Consider the following 23378-nt stretch of genomic DNA (forward strand, 5'->3'; position numbering starts at 1 on the left):
TCTTTTTTCTTTTCTTCTTTTTTCTTTTCTTCTTTTTTCTTTTTTTCTTTTTTTCTTTTTTTCTTTTTTTCTTTTTTTCTTTTTTTCTTTTTTTCTTTTTTTCTTTTTTTCTTTTTTCTTTTTTCTTTTTTCTTTTTTCTTTTTTCTTTTTTCTTTTTTCTTTTTTNTTTTTTCTTTTTTCTTTTTTTCTTTTTTTCTTTTTTTTTAGCACCCATTGTAAGATACTGACACCAGTTGTTAATGGTTAAATATCTAATGAATTAATCTGAATTGTAGCCAAAACCTTTCTATTTAGGAGTCTGAATAAAATCCTGTTCATCTGTCCATAGTAGCAGGTCCTAGCTGTGCACCTGCAAAATTACCAGGGCTTACAGGCAATTTGGGTTGAAAAAATCAAAAATTAAATGAAACAATAGTAAATATGTAATATTGGAAACCAAATAGCTGAGTTTTGTTGCCTTGCTTACCTGCTGAGGTCTGTGATTAGTTTGGTGTCTTTCTGTTTCAGTACGGACATTTTTAATACCTCAGCGGTCACAGCCAAAGCCCGTTGAAGCCTGTTAAATCTCCCAGCTCAGCTGTTGCAAATAGAATTTTCTCTTGTAGCTGGAAAGCTCTGAGTTTGCCTTTTAAATGGCACCTTGAATGTCTGGCATAACTGGAAAGCATTCTTCTTATACAAAGTTACCTTCTTTTGATGTAGTAAGCCTGAGACATTTCCCTCTTGGTTGCCGCAAATAGGCAAAAGGAGGCCTGCAGCCTCGTTTCATCTCCCAAATGCAGCAGTCTAAAATACCTCAGCAGAGTCGTCCCCGTAAGACTTATCAGTAGCCTGGTACTGCAGTGGGTTTGTTTGCACCATCCGCAAAAAGCGGAGGGATGAGTCAAGACAGTAACTCCATTTTGGAGGGGAATATCTGAAAGGTTTGGCTTTGTTCATACAAACCAAGCGTGGCCGGTATATCTGCTTTTGCGTGCTGTCGACACTGGGATTTGTTTGGGGGCTTTTGTTTGGTCTTTTTCTGTGTTTGGACTTACCTCCTGTCAGCCTTTTCCCCTCCCAAAGAGGAGAGTGCCCGTCTGCACTCGGAATGGGTCAGTAGGAGACTGCAGTCAGCTGGGAGGTTAGCCGCTTCCCCGGGAGGGTGCGTGGAGCCTCGTACAGGCTGCGGACGGCACGAAGTCAAGCAGCTGAGCTCAACACTTGGCACTCAATAAATAATAAAACCTGTGTAAAGTGGATGGATAAATGTTGTAAGTGTTCCTTCCTTTTGAAGCGGACAGTGAAAACTCCTGGGAGGGGAGGATATATATATGCTAGTTCTGGCGTTGCCAAATCTCTCCCAGAACTGAAATCAAAAGGGAGTCGCATCCTTTGCTGCAAGGATGTGCACAGCTTTCACAGGACTTAAACCTCCTGACTTCTGCCCCTGGTCTCCAGGTATGTCCATCTCCTTCAGTGACTGAGCTAAAATAATAACCCAAATCTGTTTGCTCCAGTACTGCCAGGACTCTGACTTCTGTAATGCAAGCAGAATTTTCACCAAAATCAGTGTATAGGTGTAAGGACAGAAATAATGAACTAGGCAGTTGATATGTATAAAGAAAAATAAGTCAAATATGCTGCTTAAAAATATATGTATTTTTTTTCTTTGTGTTCATCTTTCAGGATGGTGAGGTGGAAGGCCACCCTGTTTGGGCACTGATTTACTACTGCATGCGCTGCGGAGATTTGACTGCAGCCATGCATGTGGTGAAGCGAGCACAGCACCAGCTGGGAGAGTTTAAAACCTGGTTCCAGGAATACATGCACAGTAAAGATAAAAGGTAATTGGGAATGAGGGAAGATCTTTGAAGGACAGAAACTGCTGTGAAGTAGTGAAACAGGCAGTGGCTTGGTATAAATATAAAGGGCTCAAGTTCCTTCTGGTGGTAACGGCTGCCTGGTGTTTGTATTACTTAAATTACATGTAAGAAGTTTGCATATTTTAATTTATGGCTTTGAAGTCTAGAAATCTTGACAGAGTAGTTTGAAAATATGCACAATTTCACATTTCAAAAATAATACAATGGTGTAGCTTTGCTTTTTTACCATTGGAGCTGCTTTATGTGTAATGATACGATACTGCATATGACAGATGAGATTTAGTATGCTGTCATAAATCCTATGTCTTTTTATTTCCCACTTGTTTTTTATTTTAGTAGATTGTCCTTTGAGGCACACTTTACCATGCCTGTTTTCATAAGAATGCCACCCAATAGAAGCAAGTAGTGTTTGTTACAGGCCTTTAGAGGCATTTCATCTCAGATCTTTCTTGTGCTTATTCTCATGCTCCAGCATTTGCTGTCCATCGCTTGACAGAGGATTATGTGCACTGCTTATGTGCTTGCAAGCAATTGAGTTAGTGCATCCTAAGGCATGCTCTGAACTCTGCTGTGGCATTTTAAGCTGTCTTGTTTAGCTTTGCATTTGCAAAGAACTTCAATAAACACACCCTCAGCCATTGCATTTTAGGTGAGGAATGATAATGCCCTAAAGATGTGCAAATTCAGACATTTGCAACATGTCAGCATGCCTGAAAGGCCTGTAGCTGTGCTCCATTCACAAGAATGACACTGTTCTAAGATGCTGCCTGAAATGGGAGGAAATCAGAGGACCCGGATAAGTGCCGGGACGTAAACCTGTAATATCCCAATTCAGCCTATGGTAATATCCCAGTTCAGCCTTATTCATATGAGGGAAGTCCTTAGTCCTGCAGTACGCTGAGTGCAGTGGGGCTGCTCAGGTGTGAAAACGTGAGCAAGAACAGGTATGTTTGCAGGCCTCAAAAAATAACAGTGAAAATTTCAAAAAAAAAAGTACCAAGTGGTGCAGACCATGTCGTCATTCTAAAAATTAACCTGGCTTGTAGAGAACACCTAGCAGTGCTCATTATATTATGATTGTTCCAGAAACCTTAGTGAAGGCACTGTCATTGTTTCCATTACAAACACTTTAATGCTATACAGTCTAATTGATTTATTTTGTTTTTATTACAGCTATAAAAATGTACTCTGGCTGCAGAGTTGACAAACAACATCTTAGTCTAGGAGAACACTTTATTGATTCGATTCTGTAAAATTCTCTCCAAGCGAATAGAAGAAATAGAATGCTAAAGAGCATAATGACAGTATTTAATGATAAAGATGAAACAGTGTTTCTCATAAAGGACTTTGTGGTACAATGACCTGCTCACTTGAGTAGTATTTACTAGCCCAAATTGTTCCAAAGACTTTATGAGCTGTATTTTTCTGAAATGATGAAATTGCACAGAATCCAACACAAATAGCTCATCTACTGCAATATTAATGCACTCTTAAAATGACTGTCTTCTGATTTTTCCTGCAATGGTGCCATTTGAAGACGTTCCCCCATAATTATAACCATATTTATATTAACATGTGCAAAACCAAATACACATGAAATGTGTCTTTTCAGGTAGTATGAATGTTTTTAGTTTTGCAAGTGGAAGAAATATCTTCCAGTATTTACTTTCATGATGCTTTTGCTGTGAATATGCACCTATTTGCATTGGTTTGTATCCAGGTTTCCTCATACAGGGAGAGTTTGGGTTCACATTTTTTCCATGAATTACTTATCACTTTGATTTTTTTTCCTTAGATTATCCCCTGCCACAGAAAATAAACTACGTCTCCATTATAGACGAGCTTTGAGGAATAATACTGACCCATACAAAAGGGCTGTTTATTGTATTATCGGCCGTTGTGACATTACAGATAACCAGAGTGAAGTTGCTGATAAAACAGAAGATTATCTTTGGCTAAAAGTAAGTGCTTTTATTATTTTTTTTTAAATAGGACTAAGTGGTAATCTCTGCACTGCTCTGCTAACCTCCCTAATCCAAAGTGTTTTCCATCAATATAATGTGTGTGATCTGAGGCCTTTCAGATAGTGGAGAGCTTGAGAACCTGAGTCCTAGGACTAGCCTGTCACCCTTGGTACTATCAGGTGTTAATTTGGGGATAGTGTGGTCTTCTCTTTTGTGGAAAAGTGTCAAGTTCCTCATTAAACATCAGTCTTTGCCAGCTGTTCTGCCAGCTGTTCTAACACAGCTTACTAAAGTGAGGATCCTGTGTCAATTTTCAATTCTGGGTGGATTATGATTGAAATGTTGATGTGAAAGTTGACAGAGAAAGACAGTGTCAGTGTCACCAGCACATAAAGTTCTCACAGTTTTGGTGGGGCATAAGAATAGATACTGGTGATTATCCATAGATTTGTTAAAACTGCAAAAAACCTTAATTTTGATTATTGTGTAGTGGGTATTCTGAGTCCCAACAGTGGAGTTTGGTGTGCACAGTTGCAAAAGGACTCTTGGGTTGTATCTGCATGGATTTCTGGTGTTACCATGTTAGAGATCTTTGCTGCCCAGCAATAGGTGGACCTGATGTTGCGACTAGTAGTAGTGTGTAGTCAGTTGGTCAAATCCTAGCAAGGGCTTCACATGGAATGCATATCTTCTGAATGCATCCCTCATGCAAGATGAAGTTGAAATATCTGTGCTTCTTTTTTTGGACGTGATCCTAGCTGAACCAAGTGTGCTTTGAGGACAATGGCACGAGTTCTCCGCAGGACCGATTAACGTTATCTCAGTTCCAGAAGCAGCTGCTGGAGGACTATGGTAAGAAACCACAAAGAGATATGTTACTGGGGTTCTGTTTTTCTACTTAGGGCATTTTCCGATTGTTATTACACAAACGCTGGACTCCACATAAACCCTAAAGCTCTTCTTTAGTGACAGGCATCTTTAGAGTGTTCGTGACCAGCCTGCTTCCCTAGAGTAATGGCAGACTTTAGTAAGGTATGGTGAGCAAATCCTGTCTGTGCGCTCAGCAGTCCGGAGAACGAACATCTGTCTGTGAAGAACACTGCTATTATTTGTACTCTATCCATTCTAAATTATGGATTGTTTTCTCTCACCATATATAGGCTAAGCTCTTTTAGCAAAACTTCACACAGTTGGAGTACAGCACAGAAAAGCAATCATTCCCTAATGTAGGCATGGCTTTCCAAGGTTTTTCTCCATGTGCATCGGTTTTCGTTGTTTCTCATAAATTTCCATTTCAAGTAATTTGCTGGGGACCCAAACTGGCCTTTTTCACATAAATCATAGTCCCTTCCACTTTGGAAAGCTGTAGGAACATCTATGCCTAAGAGAGTACCTTTTCCCATCTTCATCTTCTGATCAGTCAAAATTGATTAGGTCACTCGGACTATCCAAGACATACAGACTCTGCAGCCTTCTAGCATGCAGCATCACTCACAGGCAGATAAAAATTGAGTGAAAGAGGGATATAATAAGCTACCATTGGTGTCACTGTGTTAGGAAGTCCGGGTTTATGAAGTTTTTTGGATGACTTGGTAAGTGTAAATGAAGACAAAAAGTTGTGGTCTTCAGAGAATCTGTTGCAGTCTCTCAGAGTTGGTGGTTCATTGTCTGGAAAGAAGGAACTCCTTCGAGTAACTGTTTATTCACTGACGCTTCCTGAATGCATCTTTATCCTGTGGCCTTTCATGATATATTTGCGATGAAACAATTACAGATCAGCCACTGCTGTGTGATTAGGTATTCAGTTTTGTCGAGTGTGTTTATTTCTGTCGACACTGAATAAATGATAATGATGCATTGTGACAAGAATTGTCCACTGTCTCTGATTGCAAAACCATCCTCACTTGCTCTGTGTATGTGTTTTTTCAGGTGAATCCCATTTTGCAGTGAATCAGCAGCCTTTCCTCTACTTCCAAGTACTGTTCTTGACAGCACAATTTGAAGCTGCAATCGCTTTTCTCTTTCGGATAGAGCACTTGCGTTGTCATGCTGTTCATGTTGCTTTGGTCATGTTTGAGTTAAAATTGCTCCTGAAATCTTCTGGGCAGAGTGCACAGCTATGTAAGTCCTGCACATTTACTTTACAATAAGGGAATGTCTTCTGAGGCCTTTTAATACCCTGTAGACACTGCAGGCCTATGTAACTGATCAAACAAGCAATGTTTATCAGTATAGTCTGCTAAAGGTTAATTGTTTTAGTTGCATTAGAGCTCTGGATCATTGCTGTGATTAATCTGAGATGAAGATCAGAGCAACATTTCCTGGCATTAGGTACTTTGATGGTGTTGTTTCTGACATTGCAGTAAGCCATGAGGCTGGTGACCCTCCTGGCATCAGGCGTCTTAATTTTGCACGGCTTTTGATGCTTTACACCCGTAAATTTGAATCAACGGATCCAAGGGAAGCTCTGCAGTATTTTTACTTTCTCAGGTAGGAGCCAAGATGTGTCTAAATTTCCTCCCAGTTATATTGCTTAATTATCCTTCAGTTTGGGAAGTCTTCAGTTTGAGAAACGGTACCTTCCTCCTCCCTTTTCTTTTGTAGGAATGAGAAGGACAGCCAGGGAGAAAATATGTTCTTGCGTTGTGTTAGTGAACTAGTAATTGAAAGCAGAGAGGTATGTATGGCCATTTTCTGCCTTCCTTACCTAAATTGAAATTTCCATCGAAATCTTCCTTAGGCCAGACAGCCTTAAGCATTTCTTTGCTCTCATTCTTCATCGTGCTTCAATCACATACCTAGATGAAGGAAGATTCCAGTTCTCACATTGGCCATGTACTTAGGATATTTAATTGGGTCTTTTGGGGGCATTATTTATATGCAGTAATAATTTTGACGTAGATCCCTGTTTGTAATACACCCATGGCTGCATCTTCACAGTTACTAAGTATGTTATGAAATACATAAAATTCATCTCTCTCTTTTTTTCCCCCCTTTTTTTCCTGCTTTACGTCTGTGTGTATATAGTTTGATATGATTCTTGGAAAGCTGGAAAACGATGGCAGTAGAAAGGTGAGTTGATAATTTGTATATATTTCATATAGAAAGTACAAACCACACTTGATTTCCGAAGTAGTCTTGAGGTTATCTAGCTTTTCCTCATTTTTCATTAGCCAAATTATTACCTTTTTTGAATACATATTGGTTCTTCAAGCATCAGATTTTACAGAATAATCTATGACTTGTCCTATAAGAAAGCAGGTCAGGAAGTGCAGAGCAAACTGTGTCCCTGTAGAAAGAGGATATAACTAAAGAAAGAAAGGGCAGCAGGTAATTTTAGTGAGGTCAGAATTTCATCTCTAGAGTAGGAAACTGAATATAGTAAAAATTAGTAAGAATGCCTTGCCTATAAATGTGTGTGAGATTGTTCTGGTGTTAACTTTTTTTATATATTTGTGTGTGTGTATGAAAATTATCTATATGACATATATCCTCATGCACTTCAGAGGAGAAATGTATTGCAGCCCATTAAAAATCCTTGTAATTAAGGGAGCAAGGGCTAACAGACTGAAGGCACAGCCACACGTGAGGTGTCCTCTCCATACAAATGAGGATTAGTATTGGATCAAAGATCAGCCGTTTTTATTTTAGTGATGAATTTTGTGTCTGCTGTAAAAGTGATATTCTAAAACTAAAATGTAAGCTGACATAGTCAGAAGATAGGGGAAGCCTTAAAATTTCACCTAGGAAGAGGAGAGGGCATGTAGATGTATAAAATTTTGCATAACTGGTGAAGTTTTTTTGTTCACTGAGACAACTTTTGCTTTATGCATAAAGCAAACTCCAGAATCGTTCAGGTCTTAATTTTAAGATTATGCCTCATGCTGTAATCATTGCCACTGTCATAAAAAACATTGTGATTTCTGGCAGGATTTCCTTTTGGATGTTTTTCTTTTGTCAGTTTAAAAGCAATGAGATTGCACACATGAAAACAGGGTACCTCAGTAATCTTTACCAATTATTTTTCATTTTGCAGTTTTGTAAGATGTATTTAAAGAGATGGCTTTTAAGTTATGCCATTAGAGATGAATCCTGTTTTCCTGACTTACTCAATTTCTTCTAAATGCAGTTGTGCTCTTGTGCTTCTCTGGTATGAAACCAGAATTCAGCAATTGCTGTCTTTATTTGGGGAAAAAAAAAAAAAAAAAAAAAAGGTTGTTCTAGGTGATACTATCTTTTACATCCTCAACTACAGTAAGATCCTTTCCAGATTTCCTTGACTTTTTTCTGCCTTTTATTTTGTACTTACGTTTGTTTCTTTTAAAATTCTTGTAGCACTTTCTTTTGTCAGCATAAGATTTCATTTGCAACGTGTCAAGCCAATATACACAAACAGCATCCCTGGAGGCCCTGGCATGTTATCTGCTGAAATCTTTTGTGTTTTCTTCTTCTCCACTGTAATGTGTCATCAGCAAATTAAAATAATTTAGAATTTGACCTGTTATCTGGGTCATTTTGAATGAATTAGAAACAGCAGATGTCTCAGTGCTGACTCCCATTTGGAGATAGTGTCTCTCACAAGAGCTCTTTCTATTTTTAACATGGCCCTTTTGCGTGTTCCCATGGAAATGTATGGGCCATTCTAATCATAATCCAACATGTAAAATATTCATTGCCTTGACAAGAATATTCAGGAATTTTTAAGCATTCTGATCTCTCTTTTCTTTTTTTTTTTTCCCCTTCTCTCTCCTTTCATATTTGTCTCATCTCTTTAGCCTGGAGTGATAGACAAGTTTACTAGTGACACAAAACCTATTATTAACAAAGTGGCTTCTGCAGCAGAAAATAAAGGATTGTTTGAAGAAGCTGCAAAACTCTATGACCTTGCAAAGGTAAGTATCTTTTATGTACTGCCATAAATATACCCCTGGCTCACCGTCATACTTTCAAACATACTGTCTGTGATAAGGAAGTGAAATTTAATCTCAGAGATTGAATTGCCTTTATTCCAGTAGGTTATTTTGCAGTTCTTGGAGCAGAGCCGTTGGCTGCGTGTGGAAGGGTTTCAGTGATGAAGTCGGGAAGGGTGGCTGTCCAGTCCATTCTGATTTAAGACAGCCTGGACTGTTGATCAGTATGATCTTTTGAAGCAACTGCCCCATGTTATCCTGGCCAGTGAAATTATTTACGCAAAGTGTGCTGGTTGAAATAAAAGGGGATAAGCCAGTAACCAGTGTTTTAGGGGAAAACTGAAAGCTATATGATTTTTTTTTTTCCACATGAGCCAGCAGCATTATGTCACTTACTCTAGCTATCATGCTCAGTCTTGACTGTCTGTGGAAGGGAAGCATCTCTCAGGTTGCACTGGGCACCACTGGATAAGGCCTTTTTTTGCTTTGCCAATGAGTTTAAAATGCCAGGTCCCGTCATTTTCCTTTTATTTGTCTGCAACCTTAATATCAACAGAATCCAGACAAAGTTTTGGAACTGATGAACAAACTCCTCAGTCCCGTCGTTCCCCAGATTGGCACTCCCCAGTCCAACAAGGAGCGGCTGAAGAACATGGCCCATTCCATTGCTGAGAGGTAAGGCATGGGCTGGTTAGCGTGGACCTCGCCTGAACCAGTTAAAGGCTCTGTACTTTGAACTGTCAGTTCGTGGGTATCAGTACTTGATTTTGTTTCTGCTGGCTGGAGCATGGCATCTGTAGTGATGTGTTCAGGAGGACAGAAAACGGGTCAGAATTTATTCTGTCCTGCTTGCAGTGGCTTGCAGTACTCAAAACAGAAAGGAGATCTTCAGCTGCCGGTTGGGTGAATTTGGCAGAAGCAAGAAGCTTTGTCTGTAGGCGAATCAGGGAAACACAACTGCAGAATTGCGAAGTGGGAGACAGTCTCTTAAGGAGCAATAAATATAATGTATTGTATGTTTTAGATAATTTTTAAAGCAAAATTCTGCAAACAAAGGGTGTGGATTCATTGCACACAATCTTCTGGATAGAAGTAGTATTAGGAGAGAGCTACAAAACCAATAATTCTGAGGTGTAATGGCAGAGTTGGGAGTTTAGCTGCCTGAAAACTTTGTTTCACTGCTACTTTAATGAAATACCGAAGGGCCTAAAAGGGAGCGTTTAAGCTGAGGGGTGATAAATGGTGAGTGTAAATGGAGATCCTAATTTCCACAACCTATTGCTTTAGGAAAGAGCATTGTGGTGTTTCAAAAAGAGATAGAAATGGAAGTGACCAAAAGGTATATCATTTGCAGTGTCCGTGTATTAATGGGTATGTGTGTTTGGGAGACGTCACTGCTCAAGATTCATTAGCAGCTTGAGTCTGAGAATAAGCTTCTTCTGAAAGGCTGTTATTGCAAAAGAGCTTTTACCTTTTTTTTTTTTTAACCATCTTCATTTGATACATCTTGTCATAGTGCTTGCTGTGGGCAATTTCTGTATTTTATTAGAACGAAATCTGGGTACCTGTGAGAAATGTCTTACCACTTTTCCTCTAACGCTCTGGTGGGGAGTGTATAAAAGAGAAAAACAAGCAAGCTTGGAGGCACTTCAGGACTGGGAAGACAAATACAAGAATGTATTGATTTCAGTCAGAGGCCCTTGCCTTTCTTCTTTTGACAAGCGGCCTTTGCCAGTCACTCCTTCAGTCAGCCTTTCCTTCATTTAGTGAAGGTTGAAACGGAGTGAAAATTAGTGCCACATCGACTTAGAGTCATTCAGTAGCAGACATCAAGGAGAATTAAACCTGTGGCTTGAATTTAAGTTTCAGCAGAGCCTGTAATGGGCATTGTTTTGGCCTTGCTTTGATCTTTGAGAGACAGCGCTAAATGTTACTGTTCAGTAATGCCCCTTTGTAGCTACAAGCCTTAAAGAATCCAAAGTCATAGCAGGTCTGATGGGTCGTTTTCTCTCCAGTTAAACACAATATAGGGCTGTGCTTCATTTGCTGTCCTGCAGACAGTATCGTAGCGATGCAGTGAGCAGCTCTGGGCAGCGAGCTTTCCTTCTGTGTGCGGTCTTGTGATATTTGGTAGGAACAGAGGGACTACCCCCCAGAAAAGGCCAAAAGGCTATCTGGCTTGCTCCTCTGCAGTGGCTACGGCAAGGCTAGTGTGTGCAGCGTGCTTGACCACTCTCACTATACTGTTACTTTGAGGAAGGAGCTTCTTCTTGACCCAGTTGTCAAATCTGCTTGTGCTACGACGAGCAAGAGCCTGCTGCTCTCCAACTCATCTCCTAGCAAGTGTAACTGGAGTACGCAGAAGCATCTAATCCATTTCTAAGTCTTAATGTTTTGCCCGAAGCAGGCAGTTGCGCTGGTGGATTGTGTGCTGCAGAACAGCATGTTAAACATGCTCGTGCGGCGCTTGCCTTGCAGGCCTCTAGTTTCCATCACTGTTTTCCCCATGAATATGGAAACTGTAAACATTTAAAAAGAAACAAACCCTGGATTTGATGGAAAATTAAAAGTGAATAAAAAGATTTAAAAAAAAAAGTGAAAACTCTGCCTTTTGGTTAAGAAAAATGAAAGCTGTCCTTCATTAGATGCTTTCTGTCCTTGTGCTTGATGTCTCCGCTTTCAGGAATTGCAAGTGCATGTTTATAAGTGGTTGTCATTTGGCACAATAACATTGTTTAAAAAAAATGTCTTTCAGGTACAAAGCTCAGGGGATAAGTGCAAAGAAATCCATTGACTCCACGTTCTACCTTCTGCTAGACTTAATCACCTTTTTTGATGAATATCATGCCGGTCACATTGACAGGGCCTTTGATGTAAGTTGCAAGACTTCTGTTTGAAGTGCAGGCTTCCTAATGCCCTTGAAAACCCAAAGTGTTTCATGTAGCATCACTTAAAACAAAAAGTTATATTTAATGAGCTAGAAGGTGCTGCAATGCTATAGGAATTTTAAAAAGCATTTCTTTCCTGTTGCTTGATAATCAAGAAAATCTTTCTGGAGATACTTTTTAGCCCTTGAACAAAATGTTCTGGCTACTCAACCAAGTGAGAAGATAAACCAATAAATAGCAACGAAAGGTTTTCTCATGAATGGAATCAGGAGCATTTCAGTAACACTTCAAAAATATGCTTTATTAGTATACAGTATATAGAATGTTGATTATAATCTACCCTGATTCCTGCTTTCTTTTTTGAAGATTATTGAACGCCTAAAGCTTGTACCTCTTAGCCAAGACTGTGTGGAGGAAAGAGTTGCTGCCTTCAGGAACTTCAGCGATGAAGTAAGTAATGCCTATTTTTAGCTTCTTAAATACTTTTGCCTTGTTAAAAGGGTCTTAACCTTGTAATCTCATCATTTCGAGTCATTAATGGGAAATATGATGGAATTATTTTGCATTTATGCAGATAGATTCTTGGTTTGCAAATTTTTATCTCCTTAGCACTTGTTCTTTGGCGCATCAGAATCTCTGTCCAGAAGTCTTAGTTTCTATGTTGCAGAAGAAAACAGCAGTTTGAATCTTTCTGAACTTCTTGAGTTAGATTCAAGAATTTGGAACATTGAAAACTTTCAACTTTTATACTGAATTAGTTCTTCCATGCTCTTAAGGGTCACCAAGATTTGTTAGGTCTTGAGTTTCTTTCCCTCCAAATAGGAGGTACTCATGCATTTGGGCATTAGCGTATGAAGGTAAATGCCCTCTGAAACTGATAGTATCTCGGGGATTTATTTTTGCACCTGACATAAATACCTTTCAAAGAGGATTTTTAAATACATGGTCGGTTTTTATTTCAAAGTGAACTAGTGGATAAAAGGTTGTGAATGAATGACATTTTCCTTTGAGTTTTGGAGTTTATTGATTCTTCCGAGTTGGACATTTTGCAGCTTGTTGTCTGGCACTGACCTAAGAGTTTGACACTGTGGATCTTGTCTCTTTGCTGGTAAATTTTGTGGCTTTTAGTATTGATAAAGGTCGTCCAAAAATTCCTGCCTTATTCCCTGTGATGATAACTAGTGAAAGGATGGTTAGCGAGCAACCTTTACTTTGCAAAAGTACTTGATACACATGAAGCTTTTCTTAGCTGTGGAGTTTTAGAGGAAAAAAACCTCTCATTGGGTCATTGTGGATGTTGGTAGCATCAGTGTGAATTTTTGAATGTTGGTGGAGTATATGACTAAACACAATGACGAGATCAGGGTAGAGTAAAAAGGCTCTTTGGAAGTCACCTCTCTGGTACTGTGCCTGGGCTTAACACTAACGATTGCTTTTGCTGGTCTTCCACATCCAGGTTATTGTGCATCACACTAGGTTGAAAGAAACTATCCTACCAGTTACTGTCGTCTTAGAAATGAACTGCAGAGTGGCGGGCCAATGCCTAGCAGCCTAAAGAGAGCAACTGTGCAGAGAGTTGCTGTGACTCTCTTGATCTGCTTGTGTGGAGCAATGTGCACCAGTGACTGCAAGCAGAAGTTATTTTCTGGGATGCTATGCAATCCCTAGACCGTAAATTGAGTTTGTGACATGCTTCTGGAAAATTTGGAACATTATCCTCTTTAGAAACAATTCTGCTGATGGCATCTTTTTTTTTTCTTTCTTTCTTTCCTCAACATTACATTTCCTTGGTTATTTGCCAGAAAACAAAACCTTTCACCTGTTCTGTTTTCTGACTGCTCATTTGCCACCAAAGAGACAGTGTATTACTGCTTTTGCAATGTTTTAACTGGAAGGTGGCATTTCTCTTGTAGACAGTGTTTGTGTGTATAATGGCTTTGGGTTTTATCTGAGCTGTTGCTATCAAAAATGGAGATGCAGCCGCTACACACATCTGCCCGAAAACTCTGGATGACATTTTTTGTCAGATGGTACAGTCATGGCAGAGGTAACCTTTGATTGTATGACCATTATATGTGCAAACATCAACCATAGTTGTCAGTGCTTGATTTTCTGATATCGTATAGTAATGGTTCTGTCAACATGCTCTTCATTGCAATATCTTTTCTTTTTGATTTCCTTTGTGTAGATCAGGCACAATTTATCTGAGGTCCTGCTTGCAACCATGAATATTTTATTCACCCAGTATAAGAGGATGAAAGGCACAAGCCCAGCCACTCCTGCCAGACCCCAGCGGGTAATGGAAGACAGAGATTCGGTAAGGTTATGGCCTTCACTGTCTGACAAGGTTTGCTAGGTTGTTTCTCCTCTAGTTTCAAGGTATTGGGCTTCAAATAACTGTGTATCTCTAACAGCCTTTGGTTCTGACTTACTAGCTTCTTCAGTTACGTAGAGTACTGAGACTAGTCTCTTGAAACTTTACCTTTTTAGTGTAAAGAATATCGTTCTAAATAGCATTCAGGTAATTAAAAATATATATTACAATAAATAACCTCATAGTAAGAGAAAACAGGTGTTCAGCTTACTGCTCGGTGAGATTTTAAATAATTAGCAGATATGGACAGCGCAGTGTCTCTGGGATGGTTGATGATGTTGCCTTGACAATTGACCTGTCTTTTCTCAAGAGCCTGATTTCTACCTCTTTCATTGGAGTTAGTGCCCTGTTCAAGCAAAACTGATTTCTGGGGGGAAGGTCTTCCTTCCCTTCTCTCTGTGACTTGCTTCCGTAGTGACATGGGCAGACATTTTCAAAGTGTCCTTGGGCAGCACACTAAGGCATTCAGGTACATTCAGTTGGTGAGCGGGTGCAGCAATTTGTCAGCATCCTCCTGTTGTCTCCGCAGCAGAGTGGGCAGCTCTCCGGTGCTCCGATGCTTGATCTGGCTGCCTGGTTTCAGTGGCCAACGAAGGTGGATTTGACTTAAGTGCTAGCCCTGGTGATGAAGCATTTCCCTGTGCCACTCATGGGGACCCACACCTTCAGCAGAGCCGCAGAATGGGGGATTTCTCAATAGCACCACTTGAATTGCACTGTGGGATTTATGGGCACTCACCTATCAATGCGCTGTGTTGAGTGGAAGAGTTCTCAGCTTCACTGTCTTCCAGTTCGGTTTTGTTGTTCTTATTAAGGTAAAGCTGCCACAGGCACTCTAGAATCAAGGCCATAGCATTCATTCTGTCTTACAGATTAGGAAATAAATATCAACTTCTTTTGAGAATGAAAAACAACTTGGGCTACAGCCAGCTTAATTCCAGGCTTGAGTCATGTGTTACAGCGTCTTTGATAAGTAAATTTTAATATTGGCAAAAACCTCAGTAGAATTTCTAAATTACATTAAGAGAAGAATGATAAAAGTAATGATACAGTCTGCTAAAGTAATGATACAGATGCTAAAGTAATGATACAGTCTTTGGCGTACGGTCTGCGTGTAAGCTATAGACCTCTGCCTTGCAGCGGTACTTGCACTCTAGACTGGCAAAGCTGGAGAAGGGCGCGCACTGCTGAGGCTTCTCCCCACCTTAGACTCTGTTGCACGGGGAAGAAGCCGCAGGATAATGCAGTCTGTTACCTGCTCTGTATGTTCACGAGGAGAGCACGGAGCGAACAGCCTCAGCTCCGTGCTTTTCAAGGGAGCTTTTTCTCTCTGCTGTGTTATTTGCGTGCTGTGCCTTACGTAGCAGCTTTTCCCGTCTCCGTAAGGGTGTAATCCTGTCAGGCGTCATCACAGTGTGAACAGCATGAGCGTGGCCTAGCGAAGATTGCTGGGCTGATCGGTGATAGGGTCGGCAGCCTTGCTGGCAGGGTTGTGTGTAGAAGGAAACCACCGTAGCATTGCACAGTATCAACCGTGTGCCTGTTACCAGCATGCTCGCTTTAGTGACTGTGCTCTGCGTTCCTGTGCCGTTGCTGTTGGAGAAGCAGCTGATGGTCTGCTTTGCTAAACACCCTATAAAGTTCTCTTTTTCAGGCCAGAGGTTCTGCTAATCGAGTTTCTGGTCTTGGTGGTGGGATCTCATAGTAATAGGGTTTGTCAGTGGCGTTGAAAGTCACTGGGTTTCTGAGTCATGGCTGTGCAATAAAAGCTGTGCATCCCCAGCAGAGAGGACACGTGCCTGTTGTCCCTGTAGTCAGGAGCGTGATGAGAGAAGAGTAGTGTGATTATAATGTCAGAAGGCAGCACAAGTCTTCTGGTGTAGGATTAGCTAAAGAGAAAAAAGCTATAGGCCTGCAGCTCCCTTTAAGATCTGTGTGCGCAGGAAGGTGTCAGGCCTGGAAGCATGGAAGATCGAGTAAGAAGAACTTTATGACATGTTCCCCTTTTTTCTTCCCCTACAGAATCTCCCCGAACAATGTGAGCAGGGAATCTAGATTGCTCCAGTTTCCCAGTCTGGGAAACGCTTTGGGGTTGTTTTAGATGCGAGGAGAAAATCAGGGCATTTCGAATGAGAAGAGAGGGACATTCCTTCAGCAAAATCTTCCTCATTCACCTGAACAGAAACAGCAGATACAAGCTTCTGCAGGCTGCATTTGGCAATAATTTTTCCTCTGAACTTTTTTTGGGCGAAAAATGCACCACAGGGAAGGAAATTTTGGGAAAATCACTAATAGTGTGGATTTTCCAGAAGCTGTAACAGTCTGAGCGCGTTGGCCAGCAGTCAGTGCACGCACAAAATGGCCTTTCCTTGAACAGGTCTCTGAAATCTCTGGGTTTCCTCTAGCTCCTCTGAGCAGATAGATTCAAACCTGTCTGTTCATCAGAAGGATTCAAAAGCAGGACCCTGCGGTAGGAGCATGTTCAACAGGCTGAGGTTGGTTCTGCCAAGCAGGGAGCAGAGTCCCCAGAGAAGGAACATATATGGCCTTTGAATTTGCCCTTTGGTGCCAAGCGCTGGTTGCTCTCTGCCTTAAGCGGTTTCCTATTGTAATGGGTAGGGAGTAGAGGGCATTTCACAGGAGCAGCACGGACCCAATAGCAAGGGGAGGATGGAGAAGAAATGCTTCAAGAACCCCATGGACCCAATACTGTTCTCTTAATCTTCCCACTTCTGCTAAAATGTTTCCTATTCCACTCCAGAGATGAAAGGTGCTTTATTTAGAAATGATCAGGCTGGGAGTCTGAGCTTTTCTTTTTTTTTTTTTTAATGTATTTTGTTTATTTCAAAATGAAATTACCTAAGCTTTGGGTCTTTTTTTTTTTTTTAATATCTATACATTAATTGGCTTTGGGGGTGAGGGACCAAAATCCTGTCCCACTTGGCCTGATCCATTTTGTCAGATTTCAGGCAGAGATTCCAGCGAGCCGGGCTGCAATTCCTGAAAACCTGGCTCCAGTGGCAGCCGTGACCCAGATGTCACGACGGCATGACAGCAGCATCGTATGCTGCCCACCCGGATCTGGGGTGGCCACCTCTGTGGAGCAGCCCCAGGGCGTCATCTTGGCAGCAAAAATAGGTCATGAAAGGAATGGGATTCCTTCTTTTTTTTTATTATTTGTGGTCTTATTTTAAATCACAAGTGAAAGTTTTCTGTTCTGGATGTTCATGAGGTAATTGCAGGCAATAGACCTCCCGGCTGCTCTTAGCCTCGGCGAGCCTCTCTTCTTTCTCCTTGAAGGGTTGCTGCTTGCAATCATGTTGTGTTGTTTTGTTTTGTAAAAATGGCCCGGCTCCAGTATCATCGCTAGTGAAGACGTAAAGGGAACAGTAACTCGCACTCCTCCTACACCTGTTTTAGTCACAGTAATAGGGTTTTTGCCTCTTGATGGTTTCATCCCATAGGATCAAACCACTTTACAGGCTTGACTCATCTGCCACCGATTCCGACCCCCAGTGAAACACAGCAGGCTAAACATAATTAGGCGACTTCTCTGCGTAACAGAGTCGGGAGCAGGGTAAAAGAGAAGTGTTGACTGTGACGGGAACTGAAAGAGTCGTTTTTAGGCCACCTTGCCTGGTAGCCCGTACCGCGGTGTTCGCTAGGTGGTAACTTCCCGCTGCGTAGATTGTGCTGGGAGCGTTTAACACCTGGGTCGGTCTCAGTTTTGCCTCTTACTTAAGAGAGCGCCCGGTGTGCCGCGTTGCCTCCTGAAACGCCGCGGCCGCCCTCTCGCAGGCGGGAACGCCTCCGCGGCAGGCGCCGCTCGCAGCTCCGGCTCCTCCTGGCAGCGTCTTCCCCAGGCACATCCCTCCCTCCGCAGCCGCTCCGGAGCACAAGCGCGAGGCAGGAGCTCGCCTCTGCACACAGGCGTAGCTTTCCTTTGGCCAAGAGAGTGGAAACGTGAAAGTAAATGGCTGTGATCCCCGCATTACGTAAAACTTATTTCCCAGCCCCGGCGTGAAGTGGAAGGCTTTTTGCCCAGGTGGAGCAGTAGCGCCTGAGCTGGTGTTTGGTGCTGTTCCCAGCCAGGAGAGGGGCTTCGGTCGCTTGTAAATCCCTGCTGCCGCATTCACCATCCGTATGCCCGCGATAAAGCTGCTTCGGCTTTCCCTGCAGTCACCGGATTAAAGCATGATCCGAATAGCAGGATCTTCCAGTATAGTAATTTAGAGATGCTTTGTGTTTAGGAAGAAAACACTGTAAGCAAACAAAAGCCTTGGTCCGCAGTGTCTGCCATACAGATCCGGGCTTTCCTGAACTCCACCAGTTATCAGACTGGTTTTTAATTTACTAGATGTTTTAACAAATGAAAAAGGGTTTTCCTGAATTCCTTCAGACGTAAACAGCTTTCTTGGTGGATAAACGGGATTTTTGATTACTTTAGTCAAAGGTCTCTTAATGTACCTGGTACGCTCACCTTCCTTGCGTTACGGAGTCGAGAGCGTTTAAAGACGCCGGTATGTTAAGGTGCTGGAGACCGTAAGGTGCATGTGGCACCCTGGGTTGTATTTTTAGTGCTTGTGCTTTAAGTGTCTTAGCGCAGCATTTCGGCAGGGTCACTTTTATATTTTGTGAGATGGGAAAGAATCTTGCTGCCATGGAAAAGCCCATTTCACGCAGGAATTGCCAGGTGGCTCTTACAGTACAGCAATGCTCTAGTCTGTTGAAAGTGTTTTTTCCAGGGTAATTTTAGATAAATGGGATTTTTTTAAGCAAATGGATGACTTAGCTTTAAACAGTTGTAAAAGGAAATAATTGGATTTCCTTCCAAATGTAGAGATATGTTATTATCCAGAGCAGCTTTGAGAAACAAATATTATGTTTGCTTGTTTGAAAACGGAGGTGTTTAACACCTGCCTAACCCACTTTAATTGAGTTTTTGAGATACTAAAGTAACAGTATTTTATTTTTATGTTTTTTTAGCAACTTCGATCTCAAGCTCGGGCACTGATAACATTTGCTGGAATGATCCCTTACAGAACATCCGGAGACACGAACGCAAGACTGGTGCAAATGGAGGTCCTTATGAATTAGCAGAGAGGCTTTTGCTTAGGGTTGCAGCAACCCGTGCCTGACTTTAGTACATCAAGAGGGTGGGACCAGTATCATTTTGTATTCTGTATTTTTGTTGATGGAAATAAATTTCTTTGATTTCTATTTGTTTTTTGACATTTTTATTTTCACTGTTTTTTGGGGGGGTTATGTTTTAATTCATTTTATTTTAAATTGGTTATAGTTAGAAAATCATTCTTAACAAGTTAATGGGCCATGCAGAGAAAGATGAGGGAGGTAAACACAATTTTATAACAGAAGAGGAAATGCAAAGGAAGAATTTTGATTTAGTGCTTGCTCGCTATACTGCTTGGAAATTTTTTGTTGTTGTTATTTTTGAAGGCGCATTGAATGTTGAAAATCTGTCTGTGATGCATCACGCGTGTGACACGCTGGTGCCAGTCTATAATGTTGTCTTGTGCGGAGGAATGTGTTTATGTGGCGCAGATGAACTGCGTGCTACAGAGGAGTCTCATTTACACTTAGAGTTTTAAAATGTCAGGCTGGTGTCTCAGATTTACGGTTCTGTGCAAATCCAGAAGCTCCACTGAGGCTTTTGCAGAAGCGGCGGAGACTGGGAACAGTTATATATCAGTAGGAGAGATTTGGTAATCAACACATGGGGTTTTAGCCAGACAAATTCCAAATAGTCCCATATGGAGCTCCCTAGGAGAAGCGGGGAAGCTGACCAAAGAGCTGAAGTGTGGATTCCTTGGGCAGAGATGGATATTACTGTTGGTTTGGTGGGAAACCCTTAAAAAGTGGTTCCTACGCATAGCTTTAAATGTTTTGGGCTCCAGTTGAATCAACAGGAAAGCCCAGGGAGCGTGTGATGCCAGAAGCTTTCCCTGCATTCCCGTACTGGTATGTAGCAGCTGATCTTTGAACTGAAATGGGAAGAACGTTACTTCCCTTATTGCTCCAGGCACGCACACGCAGCCTTCTGCCCGGCTGCTGCCTTGCACTTGCCCCATTTGTATTGCTGGGATATGAGAATATTTGTGGTTCGGGATACAGAGTAGCCAGCAAAAATGTGGGGGCTGATTTCAACTTTTGTATGTTAATAGCTATTGGGGGAGAGAATTGCTCTCCATTTTGTAGTGTGTGTGTAACTGTAACCAGCACTGAGGGATATTTAATCCCCCACTAACAGCCATGTTAAGCTATTTGACTTGATCACATTTTTCTAATTACTTTTTCTACCCAAAAATGTTATAGCACAGACTTTCTCAGCTTTTCTTTGCTGGACAGGAACCCAAGGGATGGCTTGCCAAGCTACCCCAAAAACATGTCCTATGGTGTTAGCAAACCAGCTGCTGGAGTTCTTAGCAACACAGCTAAGAATCGTGTTCATCCCACGAAATCCATGGGCACATCTGGAGCATTGCAGTGGCAAGTGGTCCTATGACATGTTCAAGATTGTTTCAGCTGGAGACGGGCACCTCTCGGGGAGCGCTGTCAGCCTGGTAGGCTCGGGAGCATGTCCTGCAGTGTGTCCTTTCTCCTGATAGCAGAAGGGAAGACGAGAGAAGACCTAAACAACGCCCCACCAGTAAGGGGGATTTGGTGAGTCACCCAAGAGTTGCTGGGAGGGACGGTGGGTTGGGTTGCCTGACAAAGTCAGCTGGTTCGTGTGGAAAGCTTTATTGCTGTCATTAACATTTCTGGCATATTTGTGTGCGAATGTTTCTTGGTATGTTATTTCGGTTCCCAAATTCATCTGCTCCACTAGAGACCAGGTGAGTGGAAAGCAAGTGGCAGAGCAGGGCCTCGCTTTTTTCTGAAGCTTGCAGAAAATCCTCGCTGGACCAGCCTGTCCCACGTACAGTCCTGCAGGGTAAAGCCGGCTGCTCTTCTTTTCTTGCTGGCACTCAGCACGTGCCCCTAATTAATCTTAGCATCAAACCAGCCCACCTACAGAGAGACCAGCGAGTCTGCGCCTGCCCTGAGACAACCTCTGACCTGAGCAACAGGGTTTATTCCGCAAGGGTGAAGGCCACTTTCCCCTTGGTGCTGCCCTCTCCCTGCTCCACCTTGGCAGTGGGACAGGAGGCCTTTGGGGCTGGGCTCTGACTGCTGCCATCTGTGGGACCTTGTTTGCCTGTTCGTCACCTATCTCTGCTCAGTTGAGCTATGGGGTTGCCTCGCTGGCGTGTTTCTAATTTCAGATTTTGGACTTAGGGAGGTTTTAAAAACAGCACGTTATCCTTTCCTGCCTGCCTTTTGAGGATGGCTGTAGCAGAAACTTTCGGGTGCTTTTCAGTCATCACAAGTGTTACCGAAAGAGACAACTGACAGACGTATGCAGTTTGCTCCCTTTGCACTCCGTGATTGACTCCAGCCTTTGGGTCCCTTCTGAGCTAACCAGAAATGGAGCTGTGTCATACTTCGTTCTGAAAGCCAAGATCCAACTGCATTGCATTGACAGAAGAAGTAAATATCAGGCATCCAAGGCCCTGGAACTAACTTTGGAAAGTTAAGGCCCAACCCTGTTTCAGACAGGATGTGTGAGAGGTTGTGGGTATGCCAGAAGGCTGCCATGGAGAGCTGGAATTATTTCCTGTTGATGCCTCTCTGATTTCTTCTTACATCTGTGCAGGTGATGAATATTAACAGCACATCAGTCCTCCTGTATTTTCAAGAGTGGCAGGCTCCAGCTCTGCGTCTAAACCTGGATTCAGCAAACCTGGCTCTTCCCTGCACAGCTTTAAGGGCTTTGCTGCACTGAGGTAGATGCTGATGCACATACCGGTGCTTCACTGAGTAAGGCAACCCAGTGGTTTTCCAGAGGTCACTGTTTTCTCCCATTCCAAGCTTCCAGTGTTTTATATGTTTATTCTTTTGGAAAGAACAACCTGGTCCTGCTCCCTCGGTTTTCCGACTGGTAGACGTTCTGCTGTTGGAGTGAAGTACGTAACCCTTGATACCTTGGTGCTCTGGCATTCCTAATGTGCAGGCTCCCTCTTGGTTTTCTGAGTGGGACCTTCTGGAAAGGTGGTTTGGGATGTCATTAAATGCATAAGCTATGTGTTTGGAGTAGCCTGGTCAGAGGTACTGATGCTAGAGACTCCCTTATGAAAGGGAGTAGTGCTCCCTTCCATGGTGTAGTGCTTTCAAGAGCATTACCTCAGTTTTCACGTACAGTTATTTACAGCAGCATTTTCTCACTTTCTTTTCTAAGCTAGTGTAATCTGTGTCACAGAGGAGCAGGAGACTGCACTGCTGAGCGTGGATTTTACCACAGTGCTGGGCACAGTCCTCTCTCAACCCTGCTGACTCCACTCAGGGGTATAAAGGCTGTTTGAGCTGCTGCTTATCCGTCTCATGATTCTTGCAAAGGAGCAATTTTGGTGGTAGTTAATTACCAGCCATTGCTTAGGTATCCTGATGAGGACATAGTTGTGCACCCTTTGTGTAAACATCAAGGCCCAAGATGTTGGGAACACTCCTTGCGCACAAAGGACTTTGGTTTCCTTTCACAAGCCTGTATAGGTCAAATAAAAAATCTTGATCCTGCACAGCAAGATCTGAGCAGATTGAACATTTATACTTTGCCAGGCACAGTTCACAGTAGAACCGTGGGCGGTCGTCTGAGAACTGAATTTATTCCTAGTATAAACTGACAAAATTCCCCTGAACTCAGGAGTTCTGCCCCTTTATACAACAAAAAAGTACAGATTGAGACTGCAGATAAAGGATTTTCTAGGATCAGAAAATTCAGCTGTGCTCTTTCCTACTCCAGGACTCATCCTCGGCAATGAAGATTCGCAGGCTAGAAAGTGAGGCGGCAGCTTAGGGGTGGCTCACACGTTTGAGAGAAATGCAGCTCACGCTTCCGTTGCTAGAGAAGACCTGAAGAAAGAGTAAGAAGGTGCTTTTCTTTGAAAGCGTGTGACGTTCAGCGAGTTTACAAATGCAGCAGACATGTTGAGTATCCAGGTCTGTTTTCTGTGGTTTGCATAGCTCATCTGTAGTGAAAAATCCATGAGTACCTTGGTATTGGTATCAAGAATCTTCAAGTTTGGCAGTCTGGAAGTTCTTTGACAAGTGACTTCTCTGTTGATGTGTTCTGGATTTACAGGGGAATTGCAGCATTCAGCTCTGTTTGTGTGGGGTGGCCAATGAAGGATCTTTTACCAGTAAGTATAAAAATACTCATGGCGAATTTCTGGCCCATGCTACCTGGCCAGTAGGAAAAAGGTTTAATCTTTGCCGAGAGGTTAACCTTGGGCTACTAGTAAAAGCCATGAGTTTCTTTGTC

The 23378-nt window shown here is 42.2% G+C and overlaps 1 protein-coding gene across 3 annotated transcripts in view; it reads left to right on the plus strand.

Annotated features, from left to right (window-relative positions):
• NUP93 (nucleoporin 93) overlaps positions 1 to 19222 on the plus strand; it is an 84227-nt gene extending 65005 nt beyond the window's left edge. For all 3 annotated transcript variants that reach the window (XM_026082337.1, XM_026082339.1, XM_026082338.1), the window contains 13 exons: positions 1670 to 1827; positions 3662 to 3827; positions 4589 to 4682; positions 5760 to 5951; positions 6194 to 6320; positions 6435 to 6507; positions 6858 to 6902; positions 8606 to 8722; positions 9297 to 9415; positions 11496 to 11613; positions 11995 to 12078; positions 13817 to 13945; positions 18989 to 19222. In XM_026082337.1, coding sequence (XP_025938122.1) covers positions 1670 to 1827; positions 3662 to 3827; positions 4589 to 4682; positions 5760 to 5951; positions 6194 to 6320; positions 6435 to 6507; positions 6858 to 6902; positions 8606 to 8722; positions 9297 to 9415; positions 11496 to 11613; positions 11995 to 12078; positions 13817 to 13945; positions 18989 to 19099 — 1533 coding nt within the window. In that variant the 3' untranslated portion in view covers positions 19100 to 19222. The remainder of the gene's footprint in view (positions 1 to 1669; positions 1828 to 3661; positions 3828 to 4588; positions 4683 to 5759; positions 5952 to 6193; positions 6321 to 6434; positions 6508 to 6857; positions 6903 to 8605; positions 8723 to 9296; positions 9416 to 11495; positions 11614 to 11994; positions 12079 to 13816; positions 13946 to 18988) is intronic.
• Positions 19223 to 23378: the final 4156 nt, after the last annotated feature.

The sequence above is a fragment of the Apteryx rowi genome, unplaced genomic scaffold (genome assembly GCF_003343035.1).
Source record: "Apteryx rowi isolate R43461 unplaced genomic scaffold, aptRow1 scaffold_572, whole genome shotgun sequence".
Lineage (NCBI taxonomy): Eukaryota > Metazoa > Chordata > Aves > Apterygiformes > Apterygidae > Apteryx > Apteryx rowi.